At 41.0% G+C, this 24,386-nt stretch overlaps 1 protein-coding gene across 4 annotated transcripts in view; it reads right to left on the reverse strand.

Moving 5' to 3' along the window:
- CNTN6 (contactin 6) overlaps window positions 1-24,386 on the reverse strand; it is a 130,338-nt gene that overhangs the window by 56,012 nt on the left and 49,940 nt on the right. For 2 of the 4 annotated variants that reach the window (XM_051788642.1, XM_051788638.1), the window contains 3 exons: window positions 22,278-22,404; window positions 19,421-19,596; window positions 3,625-3,720 (listed from right to left, as the gene is read on the reverse strand). In XM_051788642.1, the coding sequence (XP_051644602.1) occupies window positions 3,625-3,720; window positions 19,421-19,596; window positions 22,278-22,345 (340 nt within the window). In that variant the 5' untranslated portion in view covers window positions 22,346-22,404. The remainder of the gene's footprint in view (window positions 1-3,624; window positions 3,721-19,420; window positions 19,597-22,277; window positions 22,405-24,386) is intronic. The other 2 variants (XM_051788640.1, XM_051788641.1) reach the window with 2 other exon arrangements.

Genomic DNA, 24,386 nt, shown 5'->3' on the forward strand with positions numbered 1-24,386 from the left:
CGGTGTCAGCACAGAGAAATCCCACAGCCTCAGCTCCCAGCTCTTCTGCACAAATAAATGCAAATGCAGGAGTGATCCCGCTGCTCCTAACAAGATTAGCAACTTCCTTAAAGCTCTGCGGGGAGCCAGCTTGAAGGGAACAGGCTTTAGATCAGCCTTCACTTCTAAGAAAATAAATGAACAACAGTCCACCCCATAGTCTGGTGTCAAGTATTACCATTTAGGCAGCAGCTTCTTAATCAGAGTCAGGTCAGGCTCGTGCGTAGCTGCAGAAATTAAGGCTTCCTCCAGCTTCCTCTGCCTCACAGCTCTGTATAAAACACTATTTTTCAACTGTAAAATATTGCTATGTGTTGGTTATGCAGGGAAAACCAGCTGACCTGAAGAACTTAAGCCAGAGAAGTGGAGATGTTTCGGGAAAAAATACAATTTCCCTGCCCACCCCTGCACTCCTGAGCCTCCCTAACAAGCAGAGGGATGTCACACGTTGAACTCTGTAAGGTGTGTTAATGAGACTCATAAATAACAACAGCAGAGGCTGGGGCACAAATAGGTGAGGGGAGGGAGGGTTTAGGCTGGATCAGGTAACCTGGGGCAGCTTTGCTCTGGCTTTTGAAAGTTAATTACAGGCTCTGATTTTTAGCTCATTAGCTGTAACTAATTTTTAATGTCTTAATTGATCTAAGATACAAACGTAGGTGGGTCTTTTTTCTTTCATGCTTGTCCTAATATTTGTTCACAATAATATAACACAGGTTCTCTTGGTTTAAGGGTTGTTTTAGTACAATTTTAAGATTAGTTTTAGTACAGTTCTGCGAAGTTTTTTTCTCTAAGTGGTAGTTAAAGGTCTAAAGCTGACAAGAAAACTGCTGGAGCAGCCCTTTTGTATTTTTTTTTCTTAATTTTATTTTTTTTAGCTGACTAATACATTCTTCCTTCTCTCTTCAATTGAAATAACTCATTTCTCTTCTATGATCAAGAATTTCTCTTCTATATCAATGCAGTCTCAGTTATGAAATGTGTACAAAAAGAAGTAGCACATCTTCCCTTGTCAACTGCATCGGAAAACTGAGTTTAATGACACAGAAGCTTTAAATAGTTCAGATATTTTTTGATCGTGGAAAGCACTTTAACAGCTGAGTGACCCAACATCTGCTGAGCTTTGCTGTGAGCTCAGCAGGGAGTTTAACTGCAGGCTGCTCTGGTGGAGGACTAGATAAGCCTGATCTCTGCAGAGAGGGGTAGAAAGAGAAGTGAAACACTTCTCTAGAGACCAGAGACACCAGAAAAACTTCTTGAGCTCTTCTTCCACCTGCCTGTTCCTACTTCTTGATGTTACATGGGAGGAAACTTCAATTAATGAAACCTCCTTGGTTTTTTTTTGGCCTCCTGCCTTTCTGTCACTTCTAAAGTTAGAGGAAGCAGGTACTGACTTTTTTTTTTAGGTTGGCAGGAGGTTTTACTTAGTGTGTCTTATTTCGAAATAACTACATTAATAACAGCTGCTTCAAACAACTGCTGCACAGAGGTTTTCTGTCTTCCTTCAAGTCATTAGATTATAGGAAAGGCAACTCTTTTCCTGCTGCTGTGGTTTATCTTCCAAACTCCTTGACATCTAATTCCTGCCAAATTTAAAGTACTGTACAGAATGCTTGCAGTGGGAGCTGTAAGCAGAGCCAGCAATCCTTTCTCCTGCAGGTATTGTGAGTCAGGCAAGGCTTCCAATTAAATGAAAGACCTAAATATACAATCTTTCCAATAAAAACAACTTCCCAAGCATCCTGAGATAGCATATGACTTATCAGAGTTTACACCATGTACTTCCTCCCCGTGGTATATAATTTTGAGCCCTAAACACAGTGTTTATGGATGACCAAAGAACTCGGTTTCTGTTCTTTAGAGACTTGTTATTTCAACTAATGCATTTTCCAGGCCTGTTGGTGAGCAGCTCCAGGAACCCTGTGCTAAAGGCTTTGTTCATGGACAGCACTTTGTCAGCTCAATTAATGTGGGGCAACTCACCTGGTAACTATTTGTTTGGTCTGAGTGTTTTCTTCTACTCGGTCCTATTTGCCAAATCATAATTTTCCCCTACAGCAAGAGGAAAAAATATGTAGTTCAGTGGCTCAAGGATGGATGTGTTGTCTTTCTGTCTGTCCCACTGATACTTTTCAGGAACCCTTCCAAGCCTTTTCTGCCCTTATGGACCAGCTTTCCCTTCATCTCCTGGATTATACCCTCCTTCCACATGGCTGTGAACACCCAGTGAGCTGACACTGCCTCTCTCTTCAGCACTTGAGGCCTTTAAACTGATTGATGGCTTTCTCTCCCTCTCTGATATCCTGTATCCTCTTTACAGATCACTATTTACCTTTTCCTGGGAATTATAACTGTTTCTTTAAGAAGAATTGAGGATTTTGGAACTGGCACATGGAAAACCGCAGCTCCTGTGGGTGTGTAGTCACTGCCAAAAGCAGGACATAAGTCATCAAAAAACCTGGTTATTCTTTAAGTCCAGGACAAGGCAATTTGGTGACTGTGTTAGTAATATTTCCCCTTTATTAATATACATTTGCTGTTCCAAATTTCCCATCCTCTTCAGGTAGTTCTGTTAGGAAAACAAAGTTCTTATTCCAGACTTCAGAAGGTTTGAAACAGTTTTGTTCTTGGTTCTAGCACCCCATAAGAGATTTGTGAAGGTATGTGGTTCAAAACTTTTGGAAGTCACTGCCAGGAGGGGGAAAATTAAGTCTCAAAAGATCACTCAAGGGCTTCTCACTTCTGGTAGGTGCAAAAAATGCTAAGAAAAAATCCCACACCTGTTCAAGCCTTTGCATTGCTCTGTAAATGCTGATGTTGGAGGTGGTAATAGAGCTATAAAAAGGGGGAAAAGGAAATTTCCGCCCCATACTTAGGGTTGCCTCAGATGAAAACTTTAGAACACTGTGCTCAGGCCATCCCTGGTTCATTTTGTGTCACCTGGACTTTACCTCACACGGAAAGGAAGGTCTCAGGGGTCTTATGGTGAGGAAGAAGCAGCAGGTAATGGTGACAGATGTAAGGCACCCCCAAATCAATTCCTCAGAAAACTCCTTTTCATTCTCTATCTGATACACTGAAAAATATCAAGAAAGCTGATCTAATCAACTCTCCTTTAATCAGGCACTTTAGCTCTCCAGAAACCCCTTTCAATGTAAATTTTTCTATGATGATCAGGAAGGAGAAAATCAGGTATTCAAGAGCAGAAGACACATCTAATGTGTATAATGTGGGATTCCAATTAGAGCATTGAAATGACAAGCACTAAAAAAGCCTTTCCATGCAGACCTGAAGTGGTTTTGGTGCAGAAGGAATAGCTGATGGCTTCTCCTCTGCCATTCCATGGGTGTGAAGGAGCTGAGACGTGTCACAGATGCTCTTTGAGGCCTCCCTGCTTTCTTTGCCACTTCACACCCGAAGGACAATGACACGTTCTAGTCCCTCAAGGAACCACAGAACGATTAAAAAAGGACTTCTAAGAAGTGTCTTTTAAAGAAATAAAATCCAAATTTGTTGTGAACCCGGATAGTTCATGCACAAATAAATTCCAGTGCTAATCAGGCAGTGTAGGGTTATCCATCATACCTCCATGGTGTGGGGGAGGCCCACAGAGCAGGACCACTCCTTGTCCTTCTCTCACTGACACTGTGCTCCTTGTCCTGGTTTCAAAGTTTTCCAGATCTTGAAAGAGAAGGAGAAAACAAAACCTGGTTATTAGATTTACTGTTAATTCCGTCCTGATAAGTCCATGAAAGTAACAGATTCATATATTCAATAACATGGCATAATATCAGTCTGTGAATTGAAATACTGCACAGAAAAACAGACCATCCAACCTCTTATCACGGAATTGTTAAGGTTGGAAAAGACCTCCAGGATCATCCAGTCCTTTGGTATTCCCAAAGTACTTAATAAATCAGTTCTACTCTAACCCCAGGAGTCTGTATTTATGATTTCTCCTTGCCAAGCCAGGGCATTATTCCATTACTTTTTCCAGCATCATTTTTTTTGGAACTTACAAGACTCTTAAACTACAGGAGTTGGGAAAAAAAATAATGCATTTTGTGGTGTTTCCTTTTGTATAGAAATAAGAAGCAGGTGTGTTCCTCTGTATATGCAAGTGATAATTAAACCTCATCAGGACTCCCACAGAGTGGATGTTTAAGGGATGATAAAGGTATGTTGTCTTCTTGATGAGTCTGCTCTGTCCTAAACTGGCTGCAGCACCTGGATGGATTTTAGTTGACTTGAAATTTAGCAAATTTAGCACTACTTTTAAAGGGGACAAAGAGGGTACTTTCAGTAGGAAATCATGTGATGCTTTAGGGAAATCTCCTGTATAAATGTGTCTGTGGCCATGTCCCATGAGTGATTTTTTTATGGCTGTTAAGGGCTATTTTTTTAACGAATTTAACACCACACTCAATCTCTTCTGCTTTCTCACCTTTCACTGAGGTGCTGAAGAATTATTGGTCCGATTCTCTTTAACTAATTCAATCACAAAACATGACACAATAGATGTAGTTTAAAAAAAAGTGATTATTTCCTTTTTGATCCAGTTCTCACCCTAATGAGAAACATTCCCTTATTTGTCAGAGTCATTTGGGAAACGATTGCTTGAAATGCATTCAAAATATGCTTTAACACAACAAATATCTGCTTCCCCTTAAATCTCTTTATACCGCAGTGGCACAAACTGCTTGCCCTGAGCTTATTTTATTTACCTTGCTGCAGATTCTTGTTTCAAACAATTGTTCCATTTTTCATCAGCTGAACAACACCCTGATCCAGAGTTCAGCAGAGAGGAACAGCTCTCGTTGGTCAAAGCAATAACGATTTCTACCTGTCCAGGCTCAGCTATTTATGTCAATATATCAATTTTCTCCCCCTTAGTTGAACTTTACACAGTTAATTTTTCTTTTTCTCCTCTTCATCTCCTGGATATTGGTCTCCTATGAAGACTTTGTCTCCTCAGAGGGGACTGAATTGAATTAACCAGGTGTAGCCCCTCCTTGTGCTGTCACAGCCACAATAGATGGTTCCTGTCAATACACTGGGAAAGTGGTTGAAACTCTGATGTTCTTTTAATTGCCTGCTGGATAGTTCTCTGCCTTACACTCTAAGTAATCAAAGGAAGGGAAAAAAGACAAGAAAGACCAAGAAAAATAGGGGGAAAAACAATTTCTTTAGTTGTAATCCACCCTGTAATACTAATTGAAAAAGAAAACTGGGATATGGTTAATTGGAGTTTGGTTTCATACCTAGAAGTCCTGTCTCTGAATGTGTGGATTTATTTATCTATTTTGAAAATTCATTCTGATAAAATTTACCATCTCATTTTTTTCTTTCCTGGGGGGTTCAGTGTTTTCTGAGAAGGAAAAGGCCAGAACAAAATATTGGTGTGGAAAAATGGTCCCTGGGACAACTGTCAAAGGCTTTAGATGAGGATTTGTTTGGGATGGCTGCTCTGAGGCTTTGTGCTCTGGGAGAAGGGGTAAAAAGACCCTCAAATTATCCTATTTTTTATATTAAATAAAAAAAATATCGGGAAGGTGCAAAACATTCAGATTTTTTGGGATTCAGGCACTAACAGGAAGGATCATGTCTGCTTTTACCGTCACTTTCCTTGAGCTGCTAGTACAACACAAACTGCAATTTCTACTCAAAATTTGAGTTAAAAAACACCCCAAAAAACTCTTGAGAAGTATGGAAAATCTGTGCAGCCTAAATAATACTTTCCAATACTTTTCACTATGGAAAATCAGGCCTATTTTATTGCTGAGGACAAAATTTCATTTATGAGACACCCCAGAAAGGAGGGGAGGGGGGGAAAAGGTGCTGTGCAGGAGCAGGAAAAGGTTTTCATGACAATTGAGAATTAACTGTGTAATACTTGTCTCTGAAATTGGAATAGAATTTGGAAAGTAATGAGTTGCTGGTAGCAATTTTTAGTTTAATGACACAATATGTCATGTTATCATTTTTACTCTAATTTTAGGTGGTGTCACCTGTCTGTGTTTCTCCATTAAAACCATGACAAGTGGTCCTGACTTGAATAATTAAAAAGCAGTAGATCTCTGAGGGGATCCACTGTTTTATAGGTAGCAGGACTACTTTTAGTTATATCATGGAATCATGGAATGGTTTGGGTTGGAGGGGACATTAAAGCTCATCCAGTCCCACCCCATTGCTCCAAGCCCCATCCCCATCCAAGCCTTGGACACTTCCAGGGATCCAGGGGCAGCCACAGCTTCTCTGGGCAACCCGTGCCAGGGTCTCCCAACCCTCCCAGCCAAGAATTCCTTCCTAATATCCAACCTAATCCCACCCTCAGTTTAAAGCCATGTGGGGAAAAAGTTGATTTTGCTTTTTTAATCTCCGCTTTTCAGCCTTGACTATCAAAAACCCTATGCAGGTGTCTGAGCTCTTCCATAACATGTTTGTAGTTTAGTTCTACAAACCATCTTGGATTTTCCAGTGCTGGAGAGAAGATTTTCATCCCTTAGTGAATCACAAATATAAGCAATGATGACATAAGTCATCATTTAATCTATTCATCTCCCCCATGACAGGTACAAGCACCTGATGTCCTTATTTAACCCATTTTTAAAAACTTCTAGGGATAAAAATTTTCTTTAGACAATCCATTCCAGTGCTTGACTCTGAGGTCTTCATCACACCCCATCTTTTACAAACTCTCACCCCCCAAAATTTCATAGGTTTAAACAGAAATGATTTTTTTTTCCCTACGTGAAGTTGATTTTGACAGATAATTGTACAAAGTGAGTTTATTCAGTGTCTGTCTCTGCAATAAAGAATCATTGTAGAACAGAATTAACAAAAAAACCTCCAAGAGAGCAAAACAAAGGAAAATAAAGTAAAAATAGTTCCTTAGTGTTTCTTTGTCTTTATTGGATGCTTTCTCCAGGCAGGCAGCATCTCCCATGGATTATTATGATACCTCATTCAGATGGGTTCAGTAATGAGTTATAAAATGGTGTCCCTTTGTTATGCAGTCCAGGGGGATAAAGTTTCTATTTTGTCCAAAGATTTCTTCATCCATTTTCCTCCCTATGGGGTCGTGTGTATTTTCAGTTGTTACTTACAAGCTAAGATGTGTTAAGTAGATATAAAAAAATTACCTGAGGATGAATACAAATGTAGATATTCTATTTTTTTTTCTTGTTATTCTGAAATTCTGACTGCTCTCAAAACCACTTCTCTTTGCCCTGGGTGGGAATTTACCCCAACAGAGCAAAACCAGTGTTCTCCTGTTACCTAGCACAGCTTTATAACATGACATGACATAATCTAATAAAGCATAATGTTGCTTGTCAAGAAGAGTATCAAATAAGAGCTCTAAGATCAGGTGTTTGGCACACATTTAGGTTGCTAATATGCACTCAGGAATAGGCTGACTATTTAACAGATGGTATATTTGCTAACTTCAGTGTTTCTGCAGAGGTCTATAAATAAATTATCACCTAGTTCCTACATAATTCCTTTCATTCTTTGTCTGTGTTTATCTCACTTGAAGAACAACGAGTTCCCTCACACCCCGTTGCTCTCTCAGCTGCGAGTTTTAACAAAAAAAACAACTTTTTTTTTTTTTTTTTTTTGATTTCCAGATCTGTTCGTGTTGGCAGACTGTTGGTACAGAACAATTAACCAGCTGGGTGTGATAACGAGGTCAGGCCGAGCAAAGGGCTCAGATGCACAGGATTCTTTCCTGGAGAAGGGTGGGAATTATGGACTCAAGAATGGGAACTTTTGCAGAGCTCAGTGAGGAAGGGCTGTGCTGAGAACACCCAGAACACATGGCATTTTGTGGGAATGGGGTTAGGGAATGGCAGGACTTTCTCTGATAAAAGTGGGAATACTCAAAGTGAAGGAGGTTTTCAGGATGAAGGGAGGAAATGGGGAGAAGGTGTAATCCAACTGTACTTCAGTGGGGTCAAGGATGTTATTATGGAATCCCAGGATGGTTTGGGTTGGAAAGGACCTTAAAATCATCTTGTTCTAACCCCATACCATGGGCAGGGACACCTTCCACTAGCCCAGGTTGCTCCAAGCCTTGTCCAGTTGCTGACTGTATCATTAATACATTTATTCTAATTTCACCACCACCACTATTACACACATCTGGGTTCCTTTTATAAACTTTTTTTTGATATAAAACTGCCCTGCAGGTGTTAGAGTGGTAAATTTAACTACCCAACAGAATGCCTGAAGATACAACCAATTTCCCTGGCATTGGGGGAGCTGCTTCTTAAATATGTCTGATAGGAACATATTTAAATCAAAAGTAGCAACTCATTCATTTCAATCTCAAAATCACATGTTTGAAATTCCTGAGCTTCCTCAGTAGCACTTCCAAACCAGGCCATCTTAAGAAGGAACATAGGACAGCTCTGTGCTACTGAGGAGCAAAAAAAAAAGGAAACTTGGGTGTTTTAATACATGAAATTGTTACAGACAATTAGAGAAACTCCAATTTATCACCTTGCATAATTACAACAGTTCATCTGAATTAATGCAATTTCATGCTTTCTTGAACTTTTGATTTTTTTTTCCCCCTCACGAATGTTTCGTCATTCCCTAATCCCAAATATTACAGTTGTAGTTACTCGGGATTGAAATGTGCAGTGAATGCTAAAGCACCAGGAGGGAGAGCTCTTTACAAGTTATCCAAATCCATGCCATTGCTCCCATTCCATGTGGCTGGGGCAAACTGGGATCCATCACTTCTATCCCAGTTTTTCCCCTGTCCCTTGTTGCCTGTGGGCTATTGCACAACATGAGTGGGGTTACTGCGAGTGATGGATCACAACAGGAATTTTATCACAGGGAAAAGGGATTAAAACTCCAACCTCCACAGTTTTCCAAGGAATTTCATGGCTGTGATTTGCTATAAGCATTTCTAGCACCTGTGCTATCAGCTGACAATTAGTCACCTTCATTTGCTGTCACTGGGATGAATTAGGAAACCCATTGTGGGTTTGAATTTGATGCCTAATTCAGAGAATTTAGGTCAGTTATAACCACGAATAGAAAAATTGAAGCTCGCTGGATCTTATAAATTGTCTCAAATTCTAGATTCCAGATTTTGAGTTTGTTTTTTCTTCTTTCACATACAGGAAGTCCCAAAAATGTTGGCACTAAAGCTCTTTCATACACAAACTGTGCCTCTTCACCCCAGAAAACCTCCTGAGCATCAAGCCCTGTCTCTTGCTTCCCCTCAGTGTTGTACTCAATTGCTTTGTAGGAGACCAGACTGGTTATTACAGGGTGTGTTATGGAAATATCCTTCTTTCTCCATACATCTCCCAAAGGAATGGCTAATCTCATCTCCTACAACTTTCACTGGAAAGTAAATTCTCCTTTCCAGCTCTCAAAACTCGCTAAACAAACCCTCTGAACAGTTTCCTTTGTCTGGATAATACTGTCAATACATTAATCTTTTCCCGTTAGCATCTAATCTCAATTTTTTTAAATGTTCTAATTGATTTTCTATGAGTTCAATTCTGAGATTAAGAGGGGTGTTATCTCTAATTAAGGTGTCTGAAAGCCGCTTAGCATCTCCCATTTCCTCCTTTTCAAACACTTGCACTTTCCACTCAACACCTGCTGAGTTCTCCTGCTCCTTCCCCTCTTTGAGCCTTGTGGCACCTCAGATCTGTAGGATTTGAAGCTCAATCAGCCTGGGCAACGCCTGAGTGTCTCCTTTCACCGGGCCAGGTTAAAAATCAACTGTAATTCCCACTTTTGTTCTCATTTTCCACCTTAGGTGAAGGCTGCATCCTACCCTGGTTAAAAGAGAAAGCTGCCTCGTCCCCCCAAGCCCTGCTCCTCTCAACCTGATGGAGCAGCTTTCTAAAACAAGAGGGAAAAGCACAATCACCGGGTCTTGTCCTTCTCCAAAGCTGTGTAATCAGCCAAGGACCTTCATCAGTGCTTCTTTATTTAGTTAAATTGCTTTGGAGCTTCTAAGGGAGAGGACCTGTAATTTCCACATTAGGATGCACACGGGCCCTGGGCCTTCAATTCAGCTTAAATGACATGAATGGCCAATCCAGGCACTAATTTTCAAGGTGGGGAACAATAATTTCTGCCACAGCCTGATTGTCTTTTTCAATTAAAGAGTGAAAATGCCCTTTGCAAAGTAATATCAAGCTTCTCTAGAGGAAAAAATGGAAGGTCACAATTAAATTAAACAGAGAGGGTGATGTGGGGGGGAAAAATAAACCTTAAGCTGGCTTGATTTTTTGTTCATGCACCAAGAAACTCAGAGCACAGAGCTGGTCTACATCTGGTTTTTGTTATATTTTCCCCCCCTTTTACAGAGTTAGCAGCATAAAATATTAAAGTTCTCTTGTGAACTGAGCCTGGGACTTGCACTGAGCAGCAAGTGTTGATGCAGCCTTAGGGCTCCTGCTCCAAAGCCCATCTGCAGGCCAGAGGCACAGCTGAGGAGCTGCCCCTCTCCGAGGGAGGGGGATGTAAGGAATACATTTTTAATATTTGATAGTCCTGAGGAGTTTTCTCACTTGTCACGGCACCGTTCACTTGTCACTTGTCAGCAGCACAGTCACTTCCCGTCTGCAGGAGTTTGCTCCAGATTGGAGAGCTCTTAAAAGCAGATTTCTCTGCCTGGGCTGGACCTCCAGGGCCAGATTTATCCCTGCCAGAATTGCACCCCTTTGACTGCCTTACACAGGAGATGGCCCTGGCTCAAATGTCAACTTGGATGTTAATTCTTATCCAAAACTTTCTTTCCTTTACATTTCCCCTGCTCCCACCTGTTCTTTGAGTACCTGGAGATGAGTCATGGACTATTCTCTTCCCTTGGACCTTGACCTGGTTGTTGGCAGTGAGGAGCTGTACCCTGGTCCTGCAGGAAGAACCTCTTGCCTGCATGTCCAAGGTTCTGATGGTCACAGGCCCATTTCAGGTTACTAATTCTTTTTATAAAACTTGTACCAACAAGATAACAATACATACAATAAAAATAGCCAAGGAAGAGAGGGCTCTCACACACAAGTGTGTAACAAGGATGTCTGTGCATATCTCAGCCCTTTCCAAATTCCTGCCCAGCCCTTTGGAGATCTTGATCCAGCATAGGATTACTTCTTGCAGAATCACCCTGTGTGACCTCCAGCTTTATCTCCCTCGTTCCAACTGCAAAGCCCTCACAGAAATCCTTCCAGAGGGAATTTCCAGATTTCCTCGAGTGAATGATGCAGAGGATTTTTTTGACTGTGAATCTTGTAAGTGGGATTTCGGGTGTATTGTACATTTTTTTGTTGTTGTTTCAGGAGCATTTAGAAATGGATATTTACAGCTTGGGGCATTCCCTGGGCCAGCTGTGGTTTGCCTGCTGAGAAAAGCGATGCCCATGACCTCATCCCTTCACTCCATGGAAAGTCCCAGTGACACTTTGTTCCCCCTTCTTCAACATAAGCTTCAGAACAGAGAAGTTCATTTTGTACCCTGAGCCCTTTGCATTACACAGGACCAACCTCCACTGCAAAAATAATTGATTGATTTCATTATTTTTTTTCAAAAAAGCCAATCTTTTATTCCAAATATTAAAGTATTTTTTCCCCCTCAAAACCTCCACTGTAAGTTTTTTTTTGTCACTCCAAAGAATGAGGAAGCTCATGTGAACATCGTGGACATTTCACTCAATAATTTCTTGGAATCTGTGTCATATTGTCTGCAATGAAAGCAGAGTAGATAAAAACGAAAATCACCCAGACTGCAAATACAGTCTTAGTTTATCCTTCCAAAATATTACATTTTATCAATCAGGATCTGGCAGCTGCAGGACCTGTGGAGGGTTTGTTACCCACCATATCTCAATCACATATATTGCTTTTTCAATACAGCCTGCAGTGGGTTGATTTAGGATAAACACTTTTAAAGGAACTATGGAAGGGTAAGTAATATAGAACTCAGAGATAATCTGGAAAGACTTATATGTTCCCTATTACTACTTTATCTGTAATGCTCCTTACAACATCTCTATAATGGATAGATGCATTACTTATCTCCATAGATAAAACCCTTCCTTTTATAATAAGTTTAAACAACTAACCTATGGAATAAAGCAGCTTTAACCAAGTGTCCTGATACAGCATTGCCTTGAACTCAGTGGTTAAACCCCTCGAGAGAGAGATGTTTAAACCATCTGAGAGACAGAAAAATGTAGTTTCTGATGCTGCTTGGGCTGCTAGGACATAAAATAAATGGGGAGTGTTGTCACCACGAGCTGCAGGTTGTGTGTTTAACAACAGACAGGAGGCTGTGACTGCATTCAGTGTTGTGGGCTCTCAGAATACAGAGAAGATTCAAACTTTTAGGGACTGATGGAAAAAGCAAACCCCCTTTATTATGCAGCCATGCCCATATCTTCTGGTTTAAAGACTCCAGGCTGTTCTTTCGGTCTTCAGGGACGTCAGGAGATTTGCATAATCCTATTCTTGTGCTATCTGAGCTTTAAAATAGCAACTATTATCACCCTGCCTTGTCCTGTCAGCGAGCAGGTGAAACCCTTCCAGCCTCGGCACCGGGGAGTGGGGGATGTTCCTGCTGTTCCCATGAGAGCCTCTGCCTGCATGGAATTCTGCAGGTAAATAAATCCCGGGGAGCTCAACGGAGATACAGAGAGACAAGCTGAGTGTAGTGAGGTCTTGCAGCAGTTTGGGTCTTTGAGTGATTGAGCTGCATCACTTCAGTGGTTCTCTGCAAATGTTCAGCTCAAAGTGGCCTTGAAGGACATGCAGTGTCCCACTTCAGAGTGGGCAGAGCAGAGTACAGACCCCCTCCAGCAATGCATGGCAGGTTCTCACCGTGTTTTCACATGGACACATTGTGAAAAAGAGGGGGGAAAAAAGGAAAATGTGCCTGAGGCTGCTGGGTCTGCTCCACGGAGAGCATCCATTAAGCAAAGACCTTGCTGTGGACTCCCCACCATGGGAACTGCTGCAGAGAGAGCTGGAGCATTGGCACAGAGTGTTCCTAGCAATCAGAACTGATAAATGGGAGTTCTCTTTCTTTTTACTCCAGGCAGAAGTTTGTCAAAACACGGGGTTTATTTCCAATTAACAAATGGATTTCCTGGTATATTCCTGGAACTCATTCCCTTCAGAACCTTGTGCTCCAGCTCCCCACACCCAGGGAGGGTGGCTGCTGCTGCTGCAGTTAGATTGGATTCTGTACCTGCAGTTAGAAGCCCAAAAGGCAATTTTGAGAGCTGTAAGTCTGTTTAGTGACATATGGAGAGGTGACAGCAGCATTTCCACCCTCCAGACAGGATCGATCTGCAGTGAGGGTTCCTACTATGGGTTGCATTTTGTCCTCACCTGCTCAAGGGAAGATTCCGACTGTGAGGAGCTGCCAGAATCATCAGGAGGGCTGTGCAGAGCCTGGAAAGGAGACTTTAGTAGCTTATTCTCCATAGATCTGCAAGCTGAGATGTGTTTCTGCATTAGGGGAAGGTGTCCCTACCCATGGCAGTGGGGTTGAAACAAGATGAGCTTTAAGGTCCCTTCCAACTCAAACCATTCTGGGATTATATATAAGCAGCCCTTTCAAAACAGAGAGGTAGAGTTAGTGCATTATTTGGCATGTGTAGGGTATAGAATGATGTTAGAAAGGGTACAGAGGCCGAGAGATTTGGGATTGTTCAGCCTGGAGAAGAGAAGGCTCCAGGGTGACCTAATGTGGCCTCCCAGTGCCTGAAGGAGCTGACAGGAAAGATGGAGAGAGACTGTTTGCAAGGGATGGAGGGACAGGACAAGGGGGAATGGCTTCATAAAAGACAGTTGGTTTAGATTGGATGTTGGGAAGAAATCCTTCCCTGTGAGGGTGGGGAGGCCCTGGCACAGGTTGCCCAGAGAAGCTGTGGCTGCCCCATCCCTGGAAGTGTCCAAGGCCAGGTTGGATGGGGCTTGGAGCAACCTGGGCTAGTGTAAGGTGTCCCTGCCCATCACAGGGGGTGGCACTGGTTGATCTTTAAGGTCCCTTCCAACCCAAACCACTCTGTGATTCAATATGGCTTTAAACTTATCCTAAAGAGAGGATGAGGGAATGCAGTAAATGGTGTAAAACCAGGGGATGTGCCTTTGATGACGACCTGCTGGTGGCACTGCCAAGCTGAGCTCTTCCTCCTGTTTGCTCTTGTTATCAGCTGGTCACCCCTGAGTGCTTGTTGAACACTGAACTGAGCAGTTTATGCCTCCTTTTGAAAAAACAAGACATTTCCAGGGCTGGCTCTTGCTCCCCTGGCTGCCAGGTGATCAGTATGCCAGCCCTCACCCTGCTGATGAATTAACAACCAGCTTAAAGACCCCGAGAGCTTTTCCTCAAGGTGGTAGTTACAACCTCCAGCACACCTTTTAATCAAACACAATTGTTACACAGGGATTTCTAGACACACACACGGCACCACAACACAACCAGTCCAGGAGTGGTTTTTAGCCTCAAATTCATGCAAATCCAGCCTTTGCAAATTCAGAGTATCTGATCTAAGCTCATTTATTTTTCCATTTTCTGTTTCAAAGCATATAGTGGGAGTGAAAAGGGTTATGACACGTGGAGGCATTGCTGGATTGCTTTGTGATGTTGTTGTAATTTGTGTGCAGTGGAAGGTAAATAACATGATGAAGTAATCAGATGAAAAGTGGGCTTTCATGCTGGCTGAGCATCTCCCAGACATCCCTCTAACAGGGCTCTGCTAATGCTCAGCCTGTCACCATCCAGCAAACACTAAATGGATTTGATTGGTTTTAATATATTTCCCCCTCAAATGGTTAAATGCTAATTATTTTTTTTGTTTCAGAATGGCAAAAACTCTGTCCTGGAGGGATTATTGCCTCTAGTTTGTTGTTTCAGCAGAACTGTGTCTTCTGTCTACAACAAAAAGCAAGTGAGAGCTCTTAGGAGCTGGAGATTTTGTTCCAAGTGCTCCAGCACTCTCATCCCCAGTGCTGTGAGCACATCATCACTGGCCAAGAGGAGGGAGGATGTGAGGATTAGAAAAATGCTGTTGAGAATAAGCATCAAGCAAAACCCTTGAGCACCACTTAGAAAACACGAGAACGTGGTTGGAGCCCAAAAACTCCAAGGGGAAATCCTTGCTGGTCCATAGCATTGTGGAGAGAATTAAAACACGTGGTCTGGTGGCTCCACTGTGTGTCCTCCTGGGTGGTTCAGGGCAAAATGACTAATTCTAGGCATGAATTGAAATGTTTGTCATTGTTTCTCAGAATTCATGGTTAATAATGGGGGCCTGAGGTCTGAGAAAGCCACAATCGTGGCAACTTCTGCCAGTGATGGGAGAACAATTTGACTGGGAATCTGATTTAAGATCCCCAGGCAACAATATGCTTTCAATTAATACTGAATTCTCTGGGTTTATGCCCTGCATAATTATGAATTAGGTGCAAACATGATTCTTTTTCGTGGTGGGGTACTTTTTTATTTTAGTTTGTTTGTCCAATTTCTCTTGCACATCTCTTAATGTCTCTGTTATAGAGGTGTATAGGGACTAAAAGAACAACTAACAGGCCTGGACAGGCTGTTTCACTGCAGCTACTTATGGGGATTTCCCTCAAGATCAGTTGTTTGCACACAGTTATTTTTGCTTAAAACTGAGGAAATAATTAAAACAAATCCCCTGCGTGCCTTGGGAGAAAATTCTGGTTGAAGCTGCATTGGAGCATTTTCTCTAACAGGTTTTTGTTTGTCTTTTTTTTTTTTTTTTTTTTTTTAAGGCATAAAATGCCTTAAGAAAAATGCCTTGGGAAAAATTGCATCACTGGAAGAGTGGTCAGGCATCAGAACAGTCTGCTCAGGGCAGTGGTGGAGTCACCATCACTGGAAGTGTTCAAAAATTGAGTAGAGGTGGCATTTTGTGACAGGGTTTAGTGGGAATGGTGGGCTTGGTTGGACTTGGTGAGCTTGGAGGGGTTTTCCAACCCTGGTGATTCTGTGAGCTGTGTAAAAGCTGAAGGAAATCTGTGGCCTCACATCTTTCTTCGGGCTGACTCTCTTGAGTAGTTCACAGAGACAAACTCCTCTGACTTGGAGAGCTGGAGTTTTCTGGGTGACCTTGTGCTGGAGTCAGTGCTGGACTCAGAGCAGGGAAAGCCCTGTGTGGGTGGCAGGTCATGACTCCAAACTCCACCCTGGATGAGGATCCCTGTGCCTGTGTCAGGCTCTGCCACCAAAGCTTTTTAACAAGTTCCACGTCAACAGCTCCAGCTCCTGCAGAACACACTTCAGCTGTTCACAATGTGCTGCTTGCTGGGCAGCAAGAGACATGTAGGATTTATGGGGAGCTTTCAAGTTTATTTATGACAAAACAAACCTTCTGAAGGAAGCAGGGATGCCACAGGACTGCCAGCCCCTGCGTCCCACTCATGCATTTACGCGCTCTCTCTCCGCTCTCTCTCCCTGATGCTGCCGCTCATTTTCAGCTTGTAGCTTTAATAATCTATGCCACTGCCTTCTGAACAATATTCCTCCTGCAGCTTTCCTTTGACAGCTCTGTTTTTAATGGAGGATAAGCATGAAACTTCAACTGAAGCCGGAGACATATTTCTAATCTCGCCCCGCATTTATTTTGCTTGGCGGAGAACTTGCTATCTTGAACAGAGCAAAAAGTGTTTCTCACATATTAAGTTGACACCTACAATAGGTTTCTGGAGGTATCATTAATTCAAACTCAAACTCAGAGCTAGTTACCTTGTAGTAAAAAGACAAATACACATAAACCCTGTTACTTGGATAATAGGCTCGATTCAATTTGTTATCGTGGGGTTTGCAATAATATGCCAAGAATTCCAGCCCAGGGAAGAGTCCCAGTTTGTAGGTGTTGAATGGAAGTGTCATAACAACAACACACCTGCCTGGATTTTAAGATACAGCCTGAAGTATTGGTTGAAACAAAGGAGAAAATTGGATGGCAACACGAAAACAAGAAACAAGGAAATGTTAACTGTGAAATAAGTGTTTCAAGGTAATTTGTTCCACCATTCTCATCAGGTCATTATGACATTTTCCATGTACTTGAGGTGGTTTTTTTTTTTCCCCTATTGTAAGACAACTTAAAACTCACAGTTTCACAGTGATGCTGCTAAATTGAAGCGTTTTCCTCTAAGTTTGTGTTTGTCACTGTAAATAACAGGCTTTGATTTGTCTGTCCTCTCTCTTCTCTGTGGGAAAGGACATAAATATCTGTCACCACTAATGAAAAAGGAGTGTGTTGCTTGATTGTGGGATATATTTAGCATTGTAGGGTTGTTAAGAGCTGGAGGGTTGAAGCAGGATGGCTGCTGTGGGCAAACCAGCCCCAGCTCTGTTGTGACCTGCTCCCTGCAGAACTCTGGGAAGTGTCTTGGTGGGGTTTGAAGCTTAAATAAAGGAGCTGCTTGATATTGAGCCCATTTGGATTGTTTTATACTGGCATGAGACTTCCAGCTATTAGTGAGTTAAGTGTTTCAGAGGGAAAGGGCACCTGCACTGAGTGTTATTAAAGAACCGGTGTTTTAACAGCTGAAAATACTTAATCCCATCAAGAAAGTCCATTTTCTGGCAAACAGGGCCTTCAGCAGCCAAGTGGCATCAGCTGGGTCTGGTTGGGAGGAGCTTTGCCTCAGACAGGCCAGGAATCCAACATTGTCCCCAGGAATGGGAGGTGAGGACTGGGCTCTGCAGAACCTCCTCTCCATGGGAAGGTTCACACCCCTCTTTAGATCCTTGGAAAACTCACACAGAAAAAAAAAAATCACACAGAAAGCTGGGAATCGTGATGAGCAGCTCCCCTTTTCTCTCCTAGGGAAACTTCTGAAGGATCAATTCCTGACCAATTCCCAAACCCAAAGTGCTCCCAGGAGTTTGAATCAGGGGTTGAATTTTCCAGAAAAAAAAAGATTAAATCATTGGTTATTGTGATATTCTGAATCATTATCAGAGCCTTCATTCTTTCACAGATATTCCTGTTTCTTCTTTCCCTCACCATTTTTAAAAGATATTTTATACCTCCTTTGTGCCTTCCTTTAAGGATATTCCTTTTCTTTAAGTCTTTTCCCAGCTCCATTCCTGTCCTGGTTCCTTTGGGGATTACAGACTCCACAGACAATTTTGAGGTGGCCACCTATCCTTGCTTCATTTAAAAACGGGATTTGTTCTGTCACTAAACAATTTTCACCTCCAAATATCTTGCACTAATTTCCCACACAGGAAGTTTGGCTGGAAAAGCTGTTTCACAAAAAAAGTGGGAAAATAATGAATCGATTTTTTTTTAAATTTTTTTTTTTTTTTTTTTACATTTGACCAGCTCTGGGAAATCAAAGCTCTTTTGAGAAATTCAGGGTAAAACATTATTAAATGAGGTACTGGTGATACACCTTTTGATCAGCTCTGCTGAAAGAGAGTCTGTGAACCAGCCTGACCTCCACTGTCTCCTTTGGATAACCCCGTGACACGAGGTTTGCTGGGAGAAATGGAACAAGATTAATAATTAATACGTTTGCTGGTGTCTGAAGCAGCGACACGAGGTTGGCTTTAGACACATGTTTTATTAATGAGATTTGAAAACAATTGCAACAGACTGCTCGGAGCTTTAGACTGGGGGGAAAAAAAAAAAGGGAATATTTGGGTTTTTTTGGTTGTTGCTGTTGTTCCCCCTCCTCCCCAGGGCATTGACAGAACTCGGTCACTGCCTATAAACGTTATGGAAAAAAAGATTGTGAAGTTGTGAAACGGGGAACAAAGATAAAATCAATTTAAAATCATCTCAAGGCACAACGTGCTCGATCTGATGGGGCTGAAATGGGAAATATTTCAGAGCTGATTTTTCAGAGCTCAAAGATGAGATGTTTCAGAGTGTGGCCCTCACTTTTACACACTGGGGAAGGAAAAAGAGGGTTTCTCTGTTAATATAAGCAACTATCACTGTTGGTTATGTTTTTATGCCTTAATTACACCTCATTAACTATAAAAAACTCAAAACCTAATTTTTGCAGCATTCCTCCCCCCCCCCCAGTTGTAACCACCTGCAGGATGACAATAAACCCACTGTCCTAAAGAGTGGGAACACCTTTATTAAGTGAGAATAATTGTGCTCATCTTTCTTGACCTTTCAATTTTCAGATTTTCCATTCTTGTTCCCGAGGAAAGCAACCATCAGATGTCTGGTTTTGTTATTAATATTTACCAGGAATGTTGGGGGTTTTTTTAGGAAAAACAGTGCAGAAGTCAGTGAAACCTTTTGAACAGAGTCACCCATGATATTTTAATTACCCAATAAATTACCATCCATGTGCAGAATTAATAGGAAAATAATGCTCTAATAAATATGAGCTTCCCAACTTACATGCAAATTGAAGCTTTGCCTTCCTGCTCAGAATTGTTCCAAATGAATTTGTGGCCAAACACTGGTATGTTCCAATATCCTGATTTTTATGTGGGTTATTGATTGCCAAGCTGCCTCCAACCAACCTGTAGTGATAACTCATGGTAAGATCAATATCTGTGCCATTTTGCTTCCACCTTTGAGGGGAAAAAAATCAAATTATGCTTATAATTTACAGAGCCTATTCATATTTATCTTAAATAGTGTGCTGTAGCATACCTGTAATGATAAAAATGGAGTTAAATATCACAAAATTATATCATTTTTCACACCAGACTGCTCCTTACATCAATCTTAATGATAGCAATAATTGTATTCCTTGGAAAATCTTTACTGTTAGTCACCAATGTTCACCCAAATGTCCAAAAAAGTAATTATAACTTATTCATACAAACTGAGTTATCCATCCAGTTGGGAGGGAGGTTATACCTTGACTACAGCTGTAATTTTTTTTTTATAATATGAATGTGCTTTTCAGTCCTTAAAACTTTATGATAAATCAGAAAGTTGGCTCCAAAAATGATCTGGAGATATAGATCAGGAAGGTTTCACTTCAGAGGGCACAACAAAAGCTGAGAGAGAAGTTTTTATGATAATTTAATGATGAGAACGCTGCTATTTTAAAACCTAATTTGCCCCTTAGTCCACTAAGCAGAAAATGGATTGTGTCTGCAACATTACACAGCTGCTTACAGATGTCAAAATAAAATCTGTGTTTCAAAGAAAATACATAATTCAAGAAGGGGGATTTTGTAGCTTTACCATTATCACATTAGGGCTGAATTTTCATTGCCCACACGAGGCCCAAAGGAAGAACAAGGGAGTCAACCACTGATATCTGCAAGTTTGGGGGTTGTTGATGGCACTTTTTTGATTGTCACAACCCTAAGATTACGCAAATATGGGTTTTTTTCCGTGGTTTTATACATCTGTATCATTTCTGTTGACTCTGTGGGTGTGATGCCAACCCCTCCTTAGGATGCAAACACCCCACGAGAGTTGCCAGTGGCTCACTTTGGGTTGGTGGCAGTGCCCAAACCGAGGGCAATCAACTCTGAGTTAATCACATGAAGGATCACAGCAGAAAAATTGTCTGGTTTTGGCTATTTGCAGAGTTCCTGACAGTGGTGGCAGCTTCCCCAGGTAACACATTGAAGGAAACCTGCTTCATTTCTCTGGGTCTCCCAATGACTGCCTCTCCTTCCACAAATTCATCAACACTGAGAAACTTAGATGTGATAACAGCTGACCAGCAGCAATTTGATTTTTGACGGTTTTGTGTCTCGGCTCTATTTTTTTTTTTAATGTTTTGCTGAAGTTGGTTTTGCTGTTGTTCTAGGCTATTTTGGCTTTTTTAATTATTTATTTATTTCAAAGATGAGGAAAATCTCATCAGGTGCTTGCCCATGAGTGTGTTCTCTGTCCCAGCCTCAAGATTTTGCCACATTTCAGGATTTCCATATGTTCCACGCTGTCTAAAGCTTTCCATTTTCTAATCTGAGAGATTCTGGTATTTAGTTTGCCAGTTCTCTTTAATTTCAGAATCAATCACTGAAATAACTGCTGTCATCATTACATGGCTCCCAATTAAGATCTATAATTGTTTTTCCAAACAAATGCAAAGACATTGGCTTGGTTGCTGCAAATGAATTCTTCACAGTATCCCCATAATCATTTTAATCACCACGGTACAATGATTATTAAACTTTGCATATAGATCAGGGGTTCATCTCCTGGAGTGGGCTTTTTCCTAATTAATATGTTTACATCACCGAAGGAAGGGAATTAATGAATTCATGGGGTAGGCAATGATTTAATGGCTCTGTGTGTTTTGCAGTTTACTAATATACAGAATTCTTTGAAAAATTATTTTAGGGATATTTTACTAAAAACTTGTTAAGGCAGGGGTGACCTCCATATTTTCCCAAAGTTCTTCATGCAGCCATTGGAAAATACTTCCATCAGTTATAGGAAATGCATCCAGACCAATTGTTGCAGAACTTAAATTTAAAAAATATTCTATATTCTGATGCTGAATTCATCAGTTCCCAAGGAACACGAGGAATGTGAGTGGATATATGCTTACATGATTTAATAAATTATCTTTTCAGTGTACTATAATAAAAATAGCAATATTTTTAAGATTTCATTGCCTTCTATGTTTCTTAAATTATTTGCATTCAAATGCAACTGTCCTGCCAAGTCACCTGAGGCTTTCTTGTAATTGGGGAAAAGATTTGCAAACCCTCCCTTAACATACAACATTTCCATTGAGGAAGAAAAGAGGAAATTTAAAAACTATTGACTGTGAACAAAAGAGAGGTGGAAGGAGTTTTTAATTCTACCTCATTTTTGAGGCAGAACCTGCAATAAGCCAAGGAATTTCAATGAGAGCAGGGCTGGAATTTGTTTTTCAAGGCTATGAATAAACAACGATATTTTGGAATTGCTGGGAATCATTCTACAATTTTCTGCAGTGATTATAAACATATGTGATATTTACAATCATTGTAGACTTTGTCACATGTGCTCTGCTTCTTTTTTCCCATTTTTTCCCCGTGGATCCAGAATTAATTTTTTATATTTCAAAATACTTTGGGGATGATTTTCAACCATGTGGTCTTTTTTTTTTTTCCCTGGGTGAATTTTCTTAGCAGCAGCCCAGGAAATATGTTTTTTTCCCTAAATTTACTCCATCCATGAACATTCCTGCTGTGAGAGCTCCGTGCATTTGATGGGATATAAAACTGTTTACTCCTGACTAAAACCCAGCTCAAAGATTTACAGTGAGACAAGACTTGCCCAGAACTGACTTCACCTGTAGTGGGGGGGTGGATATCCTTCAGCTGTGCAGTTCAGCAGGATCTCTGGATTTGCTGAGCCCATGGAATAAGTGATATCATGTGGCTCTTGGATAAAAATAGGACCATGAAGGGTTTCTTCCCCTGTGAAAGAAAAACAATAATTTAAGATTAGATGTCTTCAGCGTGTCCTTACACATAAAATTGTCCTTTGGAGTCCTTTGCTCTCAGTCACAAGTGAAGGTCTGCTCTGATATTCAGCTGAGGATCCACCTCCAGACATTTGACTATTAAGGAGGAAATATTTCAAGGCTGATTGATAATAAAATCACAGATCCCTGGTGCTGGTGATTTATTTTGCAGGTGACAGTGGAGATTGGCTCCTCTGCATATTTCCTATGGAAATTATAAGGCCAACTATTAAACAACCCCATCTACCTCATGGTTGTTCTTTAGACAACAACTGGCAGCAGGAAAGGATGGAATTGGGGTTTCTGTGGTTGGTGCTCCCTGGTCACATCACAGTCTAATGGAATCAATCACCTCCTTCTCCTCCAAACCTTCACACCCTTTGATATATTATTTTATATACTTTAAACAGCCTGGCTCCAGGGTTTGGTTTGGGTTTGTTGGGTTTTTATTTAGTTGGTTTTTTGTTTGTTTGCTGACTGGATTTGGGGCTTTCCCTCCCCTCCCCCTCCTTTTTGGGTCCTTTTAAAAAAATAAGTGGCATTAAATAATCAGCCTTCATTTCCTACTTGCAAAACCCGAATTATTTCTATTTTTCATGGTGGTCTTTCTTGGTGTGGGGAGTAGAGGAGAAGATCATTTGTTCAGTAAACTGGGGGACAAAGCAGAGCAACTCTCAGAGGTGGTGGTTAAATTTCTTTTTTTTTTTTTTTTCTGGCTGTTCTTCTGGTTTTAATCCCTTGACAAATTTGAAGACTTCCTTTTTCAGTGATTCTACAACTGACCCTTTGACTTGTCTTTGCTTTGGGAGGAATTTTCTTCCCTTCTGAGTTAATTTCCTGAGTCCTCTTTACCTTCCCAGCCTTGCCAGTGAAAAGCTTCTGTGAAGCATCCAAACGACCCAGAGATGATTAGTCCACATTTTAAATCAATGTAGCTGGGTGGGCCAGGGCTGAGGTACCTGATGTACATAAAAATCCCCTCTTCACCTCATAAAAATGTAAATATTTTGGTAAATCTGGAATTAATTTCCACTGCTTTGTTCTAAATGGAATTTCGACTCATTTATCACCTGTAGACTATTGAAGATCTTAATTCTTGTATCCCCTTTCCATGTCCTTAATGCAGGAGACCCTTCACGTGTGAAAAAGGACAAAATATTTTGCAGGTGCTCAAACAACTCCTTCCCAGTGTCACAGTCCCCATGACAAAAATGCTCTCCATGAATTTTAGTAGAGGTACCTTCTTGCTATCAGTTTGTTTTCTCTTTAATATCCTTTTCTTGCAGCAGAGAATAACACCAAATTTGTGAGAAATGATGTGCACTTTCAGAGCCAGTGGTGTCCTAGGAGTCCATCTCTTTTTTGTAGAAAAGGTCAGGCTGGTCATTTCTAATTTCCTGACACATCCTTTTGTGTTTCCTAGAGAGAATGGCCCCATATTTCTGCCCCATTCTCCAGATTCAATACAGTCCCCATGATTTCTCTAGAGATATATATGACAAATGAATCTTTGTAGGGTTGTTTATTTTTTTTCAAGATTTAAATAATTCAGATTTTTTTTTAAATCTCTTGGAATATTTTACGAAATGTCTCATTTTTATACATAAAAATCGTGTGAATCCTCAGCGTGGTGCTGGAAAGCAAACATAAACTCTTGTTACGAGATGTTTTATAAGAAGTTTAAACTGTATTTCTTTATGATACCAAATCAGTTTGATCTCCATAAAGACCATAATTATGCCAGCCTGAATTCAAATGTAAAGGATGAAAATGAATCAACATTCCTCCATTCATTACACGATATTGTCTTCAACCAATGCAGAGATTAACACAGTGCCAATGGAAGAGGAGGATCCCTGTTTTTTTCCATAATTATCCATCAGCAGGGGGGATGACAGTGCTTCCCTTTCACTACTTTGTGGGCAGTGGTGAGTT

This window comes from Manacus candei, unplaced genomic scaffold, assembly GCF_025592945.1.
Source record: "Manacus candei isolate 608988 ecotype Guabito, Panama unplaced genomic scaffold, ASM2559294v1 h1tg000025l, whole genome shotgun sequence".
Classification (NCBI taxonomy): Eukaryota; Metazoa; Chordata; class Aves; order Passeriformes; family Pipridae; genus Manacus; species Manacus candei.